This window comes from Amblyomma americanum, chromosome 2 (genome assembly GCF_052857255.1).
Source record: "Amblyomma americanum isolate KBUSLIRL-KWMA chromosome 2, ASM5285725v1, whole genome shotgun sequence".
In the NCBI taxonomy this organism is placed as follows: Eukaryota; Metazoa; Arthropoda; class Arachnida; order Ixodida; family Ixodidae; genus Amblyomma; species Amblyomma americanum.
The window spans coordinates 183,287,411-183,301,070 of NC_135498.1; the positions used below are offsets into that span (position 1 = coordinate 183,287,411).

The 13,660-nt window shown below is 45.6% G+C and overlaps 2 protein-coding genes across 2 annotated transcripts in view; one reads left to right on the top strand and one right to left on the bottom strand.

Moving 5' to 3' along the window:
- Window positions 1–8,929, top strand: part of LOC144122060 (3-alpha-hydroxysteroid sulfotransferase-like) — a 131,267-nt gene extending 122,338 nt beyond the window's left edge. The window contains exon 2 of the mRNA XM_077655576.1: window positions 7,335–8,929. Within this exon, the coding sequence (XP_077511702.1) occupies window positions 7,397–8,347 (951 nt within the window). The 5' untranslated portion in view covers window positions 7,335–7,396 and the 3' untranslated portion in view covers window positions 8,348–8,929. The remainder of the gene's footprint in view (window positions 1–7,334) is intronic.
- LOC144122059 (amine sulfotransferase-like) overlaps window positions 1–12,770 on the bottom strand; it is a 70,623-nt gene extending 57,853 nt beyond the window's left edge. The window contains exon 1 of the mRNA XM_077655575.1: window positions 12,679–12,770. The gene's annotated coding sequence lies outside the window, so the exon portion shown is untranslated. The remainder of the gene's footprint in view (window positions 1–12,678) is intronic.
- Window positions 12,771–13,660: the final 890 nt, after the last annotated feature.

The following is a 13,660-nucleotide window of genomic DNA, read 5'->3' on the forward strand; positions in this document are numbered from 1 at the left end:
TGCGGTGGCTCAGTGGATATGCTGCTCGGTTGCGGACCCTTAAGAGGCCAATGCTCTTCCAGTCACGGTCATCGCATTTCGATGGAGGGCAAAGCTAGAGGCCTGCGTGTACTGTGCGATGTCAGTGCACGTAAAAAAGCCCCAAGTGGTCCAAATTAGCCGGAGGCCTCTACTGCGGCGCTCCTTCTAGCCTAAGTCACTCTGGGGCGTTAAACCCCATAAGCAAGGAGCAAGTATGTAAGTTGATTAGAACTGCGCGGCTCTTTAAGCCCTCCGTTGCGGCACAAAATAGAGCACGCTTAGATGGCTGGCAGTATGACGTGACAAAGATGTTATTGGCGCTGCAAATTCTTCAAAATAATGTAGCACCGCCTGTGTTCCTTTCCGGTAAATTTTCTTTAATTGGAGCTCACAAAGTGGTATGTTTTCTGTACGTCAGAAGAGCGACAGTGCTGATTTATTCAAAGCATTGTGCTTTAAGGACAGTGAAGGAAAAATATATTTTAAGCTGGTAGAAGTAACCAAGCGAAGGTTATCTGATTGGTGGCCAAGATCAAGAGAAGCGTAAATTTCTCCGAGTCATTGCTAGGTAGCTTGACCCACTGCTTCATTTAAAGGGTTCAGCCTTATCCATCTATCCATCCGTAAATTACTGCGTAGAGCTACCCCCTGTCCACGTCGAACGCTGTGAAAGATTAGCAGTCGAGCAACGGCGGGGCATTTCTTTGTTGGCATACCTTAAAGGCACCGTCTGTGTTTTCTTTGTCCATGAGCTGGATGAATTTATTATCTCAGGTTTTCATCCCTCACCAATACGCACAAGCCAAGGCATGTTATTTACCGCAGGAAAGAGCATGAGCTGAGAAATTGAACTGTAGACCTTGCTACATATGTGCCGTACGATTAAGCGATAAGCGAGCGGTTAGTTGGTAACCTTTTGAAAGCAGTTTGAGCAAAGTCAACCTGCTGAACCAAGCTGCGTCTAGTGCCGCTCCAACCGCACGGCGGCGCAATATCAGGTATTCTAAAATAAAATTCATTCCCTCGCTATCATGAGTCTTATACCTGTGCCACACGTCCACGAGAAATGACAGCAAATGGTTAATGCCTTAATATTGAGTCATTATTTTCTCAATTGGTGCTACTTGACAACATTGATTGTTCCTATATAGACTGACGAGTGAAAATGTGGTATACAACACTCGAGGTTGGATAGATGGATGGACGGACGGATGGATGGGATGTCATGGAGGCTGAACCCTTTAAATCGGGCGGTGGTGGGAGCGACCCAGCCATGACTTGTGAATTTTTACTCTTGTCTTGATTTTAGCCACCAATCAGATAACCTTCGCTTGGTTACTTCTACCCGCTTAAAATCTACTTTTCCTTCACTGTCACTGTGCATGGCTTCACTGTGCATGGCTCCATGCTATTGTGGCACCTTTCCGCGTTTAGGTCAAGCTGGATTGCCACGAACCGACATGAGCGAAATGGCATGCCTCTGTATCAAACCGGTCACATTTTCTTCTCTGTGGACACACGTCGCTGCTGGAAACTGGAGTGGCAGTCAACTATAACCAAAGCCCGTGTTATACACCGCTTCTGCTCCCAACATACGGCACCGTGAAGAGAACGGCTGCAAGGCAGTCAAAAATTTGGCATCACTATAAGAGTGCTCAGGGCTACATAATCTCGTTAGTGTATTCCAAATGCAATATGGGAAACGTTTTGCAGAAAATGCCGCTGTTCTACGCTGCCGAGTCGAAAACGTAGTCGTAAATCCACGCGTTAGCACACATTTCGAAACTGCTAGCCAGATGGGCCCGTAAAAATGGCGCCATTGGCCGTCAATTGTAGGGAAATTGCCAGATCTCATGAAAAGTTATGAAAATGCCTTTTCTACTTTTATATGAGGTTGTTTCTAACGAAGCTTCAAGGTGTTCAGTGTGAGAATTTGCTGCCAGAGTGCGCATTTTCCTGGCCGATGAGTTGTGTCGAACTCAGTCCAGTGTGAACGCCAGTATGTCTAACGCCCTTAAATCTGCTCGTATGGGACTGTGCGAACGACAATAATGCTTAAAGCAGTAAGCGCTTAATGGCATTAAATGTGTCAATGTGGCACGGATATTACTGAAAACTAGCACAAGCAGGAAACACTAATAGTACAGGCTTCCTCCCTATGCAATAAAGATTAGACAATGCGCGGGTGGATTTGAAGATCGGAACCGCAATCCATCCAAGCCGCGACAGGTGACGGCTGTAACCGCTGCACCGCGTCATGATGGGGTAATAGAAAGTTATGAGAGGGGCGTATGCGTACCTATGCATTGCTGAAGTAGTACCGTACACCACTCGGGGACGTGACGATCCTCAGTAACCACTGTATCATAATCAGTCACTCTTGTTTTGGTAAAATAGCCCTCGTTCTCGTACGGCCTATGCAAATAGGGTTAAGCTCAACCAGATGACATAACAGCTTTCGATCGTACGTGTTTGCTTGCCGAAGAAATTATTTCAACAAAATGTTGTACTGCCAGTGTTTCCTGTTGTTGCTGATTGGGGTTTAACGCCCCAAAGCAACACAGGCTATGAGGGATGCCGTAGTTAAGGGCTCCGGAAATTTCGATCAGCTGCGGTTCTTTCACGTGCATTGACATCGCACAGTGGTCAGTGATACGAATGCCGCAACAAATAATCTAAATATATTACTCTTCATCTTGAGAAACTGCGCAAAGGACGGGACACAAGAAAGACGACATGACGAGCGCCTTTCTTGTGTTCCGTCTCTTGCGCTCTTTCTCAAGATTAACTCGAACCATCTTGCCCGACTGTCTACAATTGGATACTACACTTACTGCATAAATTGCAGCTAGCATATAAGAGTCGTTTGAAGGAAGACTAAGTGATTTTGAAAAGTAGTTTTTTTTAGTAAAAATATGGCTTTTGCGGCATAGTATTACCAGAAGAGCGAGTTGGCGGGATAGTTGGTTCTTTTGCATAGTGAGGGAACAGCGCAAGGACGAGACACAAGGAACATTGGAGCCCGTATGAGTCTTTCAATGTTCCTTGTGTCCCGTCCTTGCGATTCCCCCTAACTATACAGTACTACCAGTTTCGCTGGACACCAGAAAGCCGGTAAATTGTTTTAATAGTGTAGCTGGTTATTAATGTCTGATAATTAAGTTTTAAACTATCACAGCTCCGCAACTGGTTGCAATTAGAGATTTGTAGCCGGTCGTTAGTAATAGCAATAATAGTATTTAGAAATTCGGAAATGCGATAACCCTTGGCATGTGGCTCGACAAAATATATAATGCCGAAATACACATGCTTTCGAAACGCATGCAGGCAAAGGTACATTCCAGTGCACGATACTAGTAAAAGAAAAGGCAAATCTTGTCGAGCTACAGCGCCAAGGATAACCACGTTTTCTAAATTCTAAAAACTGATATGGCTATTACTAATGGCCGGCTAAAAAATTATACTTGCGACACTGTTATTGTCTTACAGGTAAAAAGTTGATTTTTAAAAAATTTTTGAACTAGCTTACTACTGAAAGGGATTCACCGGTTTTCTTGTGTCCGCCAACATTGGTAATACTATGCTGAGTAAACCATATTTGTACATAAAAAAAAAACATTTTGAAAACCACTTAGTCTTCCCTGAAGCACTTGAAGTGTCACGCAGCTTAATGGAAGCAAAAGGTGTTTTTCAGGAATCTTTCAATTTAGGCTACTCTTGGTTCACTGTATATATTGAAATAATGACCACATATACAGCGCCTATACTCAATGTGCAGGGAACTATTCCATACTTCAAAAGTGATTTAATTCGGGCGCTTATTGTAAGAAATCCTCACTGTAAAATGTTACTTGAAAAGCAGAACAGGTAATAACGCATGAGTGCTGTTCAAGCTGAACTTTACTTTTTTATTCAGCAACCAATTGAAAGACGTATAAGGTCATGACGCGTCATCTCGTCACAACCACTCCCATGTTAAACTATTTTGTTCGCGTTGTTTATTCTCCAGAATTGACATGTAGGCAATTGCACACGCCGTAGTGAAGACCTCAGGATTAATTTTGTCCACCTGGAGTTCATTAACGAAGGTAGAGCACACCATACGGGTGTCTTGCATTTCAGTCGAAATTCGCCCGCCACAATTTGCATCTCATATTGCAATCTTGCGCCCAGCAACCAAAGAAACTTTTCTTCCACTTCTGTAGGCTCAGTGCATTCCTCTTAATACAATGCTTCTGTTTTGCGTGGATTTTATTTTCTACGCTGGTATCAAATTTTTTAGTTTCGAATTTCGACCACCCACATCGAAATAATCAGAAACCTCATATAGACTGTTCTTTTGAACATGCACTAGTGAAATCAGTGACACCATCCTTCGCAGAGAACAAAAAAAAAAACAATCCGAGGTGTTATAAATGAGCTGCCAGTCATCGCATTTTGCCCAGATAAGGTCGTTTTCTTTTTCCGGCATCGCTAAAGAAGCGACGAAGTTAGTTTCTGGGATTTCATGTGTGTCAGTTTCCCATCCTTGAACTGGTGCTTTCGTTGATAGAGCGCCTCATCGATTTGAAGTTAATGACCGTTTTTGCAGTGGAAGGCGTTTCCAAAACGAATTACATAGAAAATTTTGCGGCACTGCACATATTTGAATATTTGTCACTGAACTGCACCTAAAAGTAGAACGGCTTTATTTAACTTACGTTTGTTTGCAAAAGCGCTACGGGAGCAAACGAGGCAGCACCGACTTTCATTTATTTTTTATTCATCAGGACACGCAAAATTTGCACTCAGTTAAGTGCACAGGCGTTGAAAGCTCTGAACTGAAACAAAAGTTACAACTTCTTTATCTAGGTAGGCCAACTAAGATCAAGCAACAGATATTTCTCTGTCTACCTAAAAGAAGGTTTAGTACCGCAATCCAGGTAGCCTCTTTTAATTACAAGAGCTTCGGTCATCTTTCTGGTGTTACGGGAATTGTGGGTATTGGCGTTGCGGGAAAGTGGAAAGCTTTATCATAGCCCTAGCCGAGTGGCAAGTTGTAAACGCTGCCCAATCTCTACATCGCTCGCGTGCTCCTTTAACCCTATGTCTACACATCTGTGTGCCTCATGTGTGCCATTTCACACGGTAGCTGGAGTCCGTAAACGACCTGCTTGTCACAAGTGGCCGCGCTAGCAGTGTGGCTGATAACTACAGCGTTCATTGTGCCGTGACGACCTAAGTACCGGGCAGTGAGGCCACAACGGCACTTCTTTCGCCGATCAAGAGACTCTCCTTGGTCATGGTTCGTGTCTGAGTATTTAGACCGCTCGACAGCTTGTCATGCTCGAACGAAATGAGAGCTACTGCGGTAGCCGCCTACTGTAGCCACTCCACGTGGTCCTGACACTTTGCCTTATAGCACGGGCTCAACATAATCGTTTTACTTAAACAGATATACCTGTTGAAACTTTTAAGTAAGAAATGCTTTTAGGTCCTGTTGTCGGCGCGCCGCGGGGGCACCTTGTTGCTCGAACGGAGGAGAACACGGAGGCGAACATGAAAAAAATTTCGCGAAGCTTTGTCTGCCTGGTGCTACGTTCTGTGCTGCCGCCGGAGCAGCGCATGCGACAACAGGGTCTTCGTGCACCTGCTGTGGGCGAAGCTTTCGCGCTGAGCGAAGAAGGCTAAGTTTTACCCTATAGGTCCGATAGGATAGGCCAGCGCCGCGTGATTTGCCGTCATTACTTAATGCACGCGAACCCTAACACCGGTTCCGTAGCGGCATCTATCTGGATGACCAGCATTCACGTCTAATTTTTGGCTGTTCGACGCTTTGGTAGGTGGAGGCAATGATGGCGGCTTCCGGCCGCGGCTAATAATAATAATAATTGGTTTTTTGGGGGAAGGAAATGGCGCAGTATCTGTCTCATATATCGTTGGACACCTGAACCGCGCCGTAAGGGAATGGATAAGAGAGGGAGTGAAAGAAGAAAGGAAGAATTAGGTGCCGTAGTGGAGGGCTCCGGAGTAATTTCGACCACCTGGGGATCTTTAACGTGCACTGACATCGCACAGCACACGGGCGCCTTAGCGTTTTTCCTAATGTCCAAGCGTTTTGTTGGCACCATCTGATCTTCTTCGGCACGTCGCGAGCGCCGCTCGCGTTGGTCGCCATGCACAAAAAGCGGCAAAGAATGCCGGGCACGCTGTCGCACGTGAAGAAAAGTGGGTGATGGACTACGCTCCCCAAGAATCGTGTGCGGCTATCAGTATTTATGAGCCGTCCTAGATTACGGTACGCCTTTCCTGCTGTGCATTTAATGCCTACATCTACTCTTGACGATGAGATTGCATTAGATTACGGCACGCATTTCATGCACTGCATTTTATGCTAACGTTTATTCTGGACGTCGGTACAGTCTGAATTCTGTGGTAACTGCCGCAAAAGTTTACTTCAACTGCGCTTGTTTATTTATATTTCGTATGTATATTGTATCATGTGCTGTTCTCTTAACATTCAAGGTGGTTTTGTTCTCTCATTATTGTTACTTTAACTGACACTTGCACTTTGTTTTATATGTTGTGTACTGTTTGTTTCTTTTACATTATTTTGCACTATACATCGTCGGACCAAGTGGTTGCTATGAACTAGTGAAAAGGAGTAGCCGGAGACTATGCAGCACCAACCTCTCCTTTACTGTTCATATAAATAAAAAAATATTAATGATACGACGCGGCAGAAAACAGCTCGGAATAGAGTTACAGGAAGCGCCGCTTATTTATGGCTCGGCTTATAAGTGCATAAGCGAAACAACTACGTCAATGTATCAGAAAGAGGAGCTGCTTATATGCAAGCATGGTTTAGATTTTATGGCACGCACTTTGTAGGGATATCAAGCGGGGCATAGATGTGGCGTCATTCCTTGGATTGTAATAAGGGAGCAATTACATATTAGCACCCACACAAGCTCAGCCATACGTCTACAAATGAAAGCTATACAGCTTCTACAGAAACTTCGTAAATAAAAATTAGTCCTGGTCCAGGATTCAAACCTGGGACCACCACTTTCCCGGAGCAGTCGTTATGCCAACTTGGTTAACCGGAAGAGACATGGGCGACAGCACCTAATTTGTTCCAAGAGGCATCATACAATTTAGTGCTGCAATGGCGGTCAGCTTAAGAGGGTATAGCTTTGGGGGGCTGCACAAACGAGGGAATGGGGCAGGGACGGGAATTTTCACAATGTTCTTACACTATTATCGTTAGGTTACCATACTTTTCAGCGCATCTTTCTGAGAAAATTCTCCTTTCCTCCTTTTTTTTCTTGCAGGCGAGGCGAAATCAAGTCACAAGCTGGTGGATTCAGCTGCTTTTCTTTCGTCATCTAGTATCATGGCCCCGAAGAAGCCGTACTGCCAGATTATTGACGGCGTCCCTCGCTGCCCAGGCTTGTATCCAGACGTCTTCAGGGCGAGCATGAAATTCCGTGCGCAGAAGGGCGACTTGGTGCAATGTACGTACCCGAAAGCCGGCACACACTGGGTTATGTACATCATCGAACTGATCCTTAAAGAGGGAGAGCCTGTGCCTACTCATGACGCCTTTGTGAGCTACGTTCGCTTCATCGGCCGCATGGAGACCGAGGGCTGGCAGTCGCCTCTACCCATCAGGCTCTTCACTACTCACGAGCCGTTAACCAGAGACACGATGAACCCCGAAGCCAAGTATGTATACGTGGCTCGGAACCCGTGGGACTCGTGCGTCTCCTTCTACCACACGGTGACGACGTTGAACATGTTCAACTTCCGCGACGGTTCGTTCGAGGACTTCTTCGACGCATTTATGCGCGGAGACTTCGGGTACGGTGATTACTTCAACCACGTTGCCTCCGGCTATGCACTTAGGAACGAGCCGAATCTGCTGTTCTTGACGTACGAACAACTTAAGAAGGACACTAGGAGTGCGGTCGTCAAGATTGCCTACTTCCTCGGAGATTACTATGGCAGACGCCTCGAAGAAGACAACGACTTGCTTAAGACGCTGCTTGAAAGGTCAACGGCAGAATACATGAAGAATGTCCTGGTGTTGAATGTTCAATCATTCGATGAAGCTTGGAAGACTCGTAGAACAGAGACCACAGTGCCAAGCAAGTCTGCATACGAAGGAGACCCTGGACGGTACTCTCTGGTGCGGAGCGCCAAACTGGGTGACTGGAAGTCTTATTTCACTCGTGAGCAACTACGCCGCATGCAGAAGAAGATTCAAGACAGGGGTGACCATGCCTCTTTTATGGACCTATGGAAAGATATCTGCGAAGAAGCGCTCGTAGCGTCGCAAGAGTGACGACTCACAGTCTGCCTTCCATTACATAAACGGTGTCTTCAGGCAAATGCTGAAATTACTTAGTGAAAAATTTATAAATTAGACATACATTGCTTAGGCCACATGGGCCGGACGCAGCGTAAAAGTTAATAGAAACTCGCACTGCCTCGTTCGTTACTGAGCGACTGTCGCCTCTTGCGTTCTTTCGTATTTGTGTTCTGAAAGGGGCCTTTTCCTGGCAGTATTTGTAAAGCTTCAAGATAAAAATTGCTGTTTTAAATTCAAGTGTCCGCACACTCTCTCTCCCGGTAGGAACTAGTATATCTATGTGCATTTCGGATTTGTACTTCGTTGACTGATGTCAATAACCACGAATGTCGCACCATTTGAAAACATTTGTCAGCGAGCCGGAATAAAATCAAAGCTACGGGAGGAAACTTTTCTCCCTGCAGCCAATCCTGTGCGAAAAATAAATCGAAAATCTATTTCACCCGCGAGCGCTTCTGAGACAAAGTTTTCTAGTCACTAAAGGGAGCCGCTTCTGTCTCGGCAACCAGAGAGCAAGAACTATTACACTTCTTGCTAAGACTGGCAATTTTCTGCGTTGTAGTTTTTTTTTCACAAATCGTGTAATAAAATTTGAAAGAAAAAATTCGTTTCCTGTTTTCAACTGGTCCTGCACCTCCGTGTAGGTGTGCCGGATTCACCGCTTCAATTCTCAATGCCAAGCGGCATCAACGAAGTTTTTTGCAGCAGTCTATCGTTGCCATATAGGCCCCTAGTCATTTCTGAGCTTGAGCGTTTTTACTTACGTTTTCCAAATACGGCCAGTGTTGACCTGTGCCGAGCAAGATGATGGAATGGGGATCACCGAGGTCAAAGCTCTTAAGGAGGAGTTTCACTTGTGCTCAACCAGAATTGTTGTTTTCGGGCGCTCAACGGGACGTCACAGTTCCTCACATTAGCCTAATTACCAAGCGACCTGTACAGAGTCTATTGCTTTAAAAACGCGATACATGACATGTCTCCTTGAGTTCTTTCAATGGGCGTTGAAAGCTATATTTATTAATCGTAAAACATTTTTTTTCTAATTCAAAATATTAAGAGTATTGCACTTTTTCGCACCTTGTCAAACCTGTATGGAAAAAACAAATGTCGGAACTTTATAAAACGATGCATGCATAGACTTAAATAAAAAAGTCACTCTTCTTGTGATTCTTACCTTTTTGGGCAAGGTTCAGGCAAACTTTACTGACAATTCAGCAGCGGAGCAAAAAAAAAATATTACAATGGCTCTTTTGCCCGCTCTTAAGCTCTTAATGTTATAACACGCTCACGCTAGAAAGTTCTCACGTCTATTTTTGTTGGGATCTTGTGGAGATCGGACACAAAAATTAGACATGATGAATGACCGATTTTAATGCGAAAGCTTCACTAGGCTATGTCGGCGAAAACATGTCCGCAAAATTGCCCGAAAAATGTGCCTGCAAAATGTGGGATCAAAATGTAAAGGCGGGGTTGAGGTGTCCACCGAGATGTTCAGATACGAGTGCTATTGCGTGCTTTTCTTTCAATTTTAACGTGTGTTATTTCTCCACCGGTTCTGTCATTCAACTTAGTTACTTTCGTTTTTTGGCGATATCTTTTTCTTCCACATGCACAGCTGTGAGTACCACAACCTGAGCGTTAATTAGTAGTAAATCTGTTGTATTGTGCTGAGAAAGGCCCCGTAAAAGCTATGATAAACATTCACTGCTGGCAGCTAGCACAGGAATATTACATTGTAGTACCAAGTAAAAAACATGATTTCATCTTCAAAAAATAAGATTCGCAGAAAAAAACGAAAACACCTTATATGAAACAAAAAAGTTTCGCCAAATTATACAAAAATACAAGCCAAAAAAGCCAAACTCCTAGCTATATTGTTACCGCGATAAATATATTTTACTGAAAAAAAGCAGTACTGAGGCAAGTTGGCGTTTTTCGTCGTGTCGGAAGCGCCGCCTTAATGCTGGGCACGACTTGGACTTCCAGTTACTTTTCTAAGGCACCGCAGGCGTAACTTCATCATGTAAACAAAGCACAGCCTGCGTGTTTGCAAGTAGAATGCTTCGCTGGCCTCTCGCATGCTGCCTTATTACTAATCTTCTGGTATACATGGAGTACAAAATATGACCACAGAAGTTTATGCAGGCGATATTACACTGTGCCTTCAGCGTCTCTGTGCTAAAGCTATCTGCAAAAATGAGCTGCGATATAACTACTGCTGAACATGGTTAGAGAGCGAAAGCTGTGGTGTATCGGGCAACTAGACGCGGCTTGGCGTCGGTAACGTTGGCGTCGGTAACGTTTCACCCGCCGCGGTGGCTCAGTGGTTAGGGCGCTCGACTACTGATCCGGAGTTCCCGAGTTCGAACCCGACCGCGGCGGCTGCGTTTTTATGGAGGAAAAATGCTATGGCGCCCGCGTGCTGTGCGATGTCAGTGCACGTTAAAGATCCCCGGGTGGTCGAAATTATTCCGAGCCCTCCACTACGGCACCTCTTCTTCCTTTCTTCTTTCATTCCCTCCTCTATCCCATCCCTTACGGCGCGGTTCAGGTGTCCAACGATACATGAGACAGATACTGCGCAATTTCCTTTCCCCAAAAACCAAATAAAAAAAACGTTGAGTGCGTTCCGCCCACTGGATGCAGCCCACACCTCTCTCTCACCTTGGCCACGTACATCAAAGCGCGATTGAGATGCCCACTGGCCCAGGGAGCCAGTTATGCGCTCTTCCTTTCCTCGAAATCTTTATAGAATGTTGTCATTTAACGCCAACGCCAATGAATAAAATGAACGCCGAGGGTCTGTAGCTTCAGCGGCGCGTTTCTGCCGCAACGTTGTCAGTGCCAACGCATGCAGCGCACATCTGCCATTACCGCTACGTAGGTTCAAGCGCGACTGAGGTGTCCACTTTCTTAGGGTGCCAGTCATGCGCCTTTCGTTTGCTTTCGAAGCACCGGTTTCGGTGCAGCCTCACACGCCACGCGCTGAGGGTCACTGAAGGTCGAATGTGCGCGGTAGGCGAAACTTGCGGAACATGCCGCAGTAAAGTTTTCGCTTTAAAACGGGAGAAATGTTGGCACAGCCCGCGGTCCTCTCCGGCCCGTTGTAGACCCTACTGTTCTTTACGGTAAGAAGGTACGTCATCTTTGATGATGGGGGATAATCAGCACGGCTATCCGCTCGACTAAGGCGCGGTTTCAAGCATACGTAAAAACAGGGTCCTCGGCGCAGGTGCACCGTGCGACCAATACCTGGCAGTGGTTTGGCACGACGAGATTGCACGGTGAAGATCGGTGACGCGCTGCGCACGTAGATCGGAGGAGCGGGTTTTGCTGTTGGAGCTGCACGTAACGGCGACTTACAAGGCGTCGTAATGCGGATTGAAATGAATTCGTATAGAGCGCATGGTGATCACCTTACAGCTTGCATGCTGTAGAGGTTGCTGGGTCCTTCAATAGCCTGACTCATTCAGTTACTGGTCCTCAGGTCCGCGCTAGACGAATTGGTCTTGAGCAAGTAAGAGCCCGGGGATTTCAAAGAGAACTGCAAACACGTTTATTTTGCATACTTACATGATTCAAGCACAAACGATAGCCCAACGAAAACATATCATTCGACTCGTGATTCCCTTTAAGGCCCATTAATGATTTCAATTCAAAATCAAAACCAACAGTTTTTGTGCCTAATTATTATATGCACGCCTCAAGAAACCCTATTCGTCAGTTTTTCAGCGGGAAACACCAGTGCCTAATTTTTTACACGCATGTACAAATTTATTAGAAAATATAATAGAACGCTCGAAACGAGTAATAAAACGCCCGGATTTATGAAATTAACACCTCAAGAATCCTAAAATCATTTTGACTCGTTAAAATGTGCATGATGCAAGAAATTCAGGAAGAATAGTTGACACTGGTACTGGGCGCCAAATATTTTACCAAGAACAATACGGAAAGCTTGGTACCGAGCTCATTTTTGCCTGCAATATTATTTGCTGCATCCGCTGTTTGGCATGAAAACCGCCTTATCTGCAAAATGAAACGTGCTGAATCTGCCTGAAACGAAGAACTTAGTGCTAGGTAGTTTTCTACAAAGCGCATAAAATGATTAAATAGGCTCCATCATCCACAGAGGCCTAGCTGGGGTACCTGACTAATGGATTGGTGCCCAACCAGGTGGTGAATCGCGCCGGCATTGGCGCCACCTGGGCAAGCACCGTGACCAGCAAACGTTCGAAGCTCTTCAAATCGAGAGCGCGATCCTGCCGCTGAGATGGCTGGTACGATTTGGACCAATCACTCACCAAGGTCGATATTATTGATGCGTCAAGGGTCGCAGCGCCCCATGGCAACGAAACGACTTCTTCCACTTGCCGTAGCCGTCCTTCGGTAAACGGAAGAGGCAAGGCATCATCCCCCACTCGCGAGATCAGGCCTGGGTGGTGATGCACTGTTATGTATGATGATGATGATGATGATAATGATGATGTCCTCAGGCTGAATGGCACATATTCACGGCGGGGTATTGGACAGGGTGCATTGCTGTCGTTGTGACACTCCCCATTGCTGTTGCTCGTCGGCGAGCCCTCTTTTTCGAAAACTGAGAGATGTCGCCGTCTCTGCCGCCGCCAGGAGTCGGAACCGCACTGTCGCTGCTTGGTTGAGGCCTCATTATTGGCTCGTGTACTATGATGCAAAATGATATGTAAAATTTATCATAGCCTGGAGCGTCCCCGATCCCAACATTGCTAAATCGAAGAACTTGTGAGGTGGTAAAGATTGCCGATATGTGAACACCATGCCCACTGTTACCAAGTGTGTGTTTTCTTTTTAATTTGCATCACGCTATAGTACATTAGATGCACAGTAAAAAAAACTTGAGTTCCACACGCAAGTGAAGGAAACTGAAATTCACAATTCTATCCTAAATAAATAAATTGAGTGAGCTTGTGAAACAGCAAAGGCATTTGCGACGCAGGCGACGATGGGAGATGATGCATATTGACAAATGAAGATAAATATCACGCTCAATGCTTACACTAATTGCCCTCCTCTCCGCTCGTAAGCGACCATTCTGGTTGCCAGTTAGAGTGAGGACGGTGCACGAGCAAAGGGCTTAAGGCGTGATACAGGGATGATCTCGATGCCACGACCGCGAGATCACCAACAGGTGATACGGCTGCGACACAATAGTTAACTGAGTACGTTTGTTAAAGCAGTGTATAGGGACCAATATAGCGGCTCATAAGTTATTCACATAGGACTGGTGTGCATGCGCACTGGTGT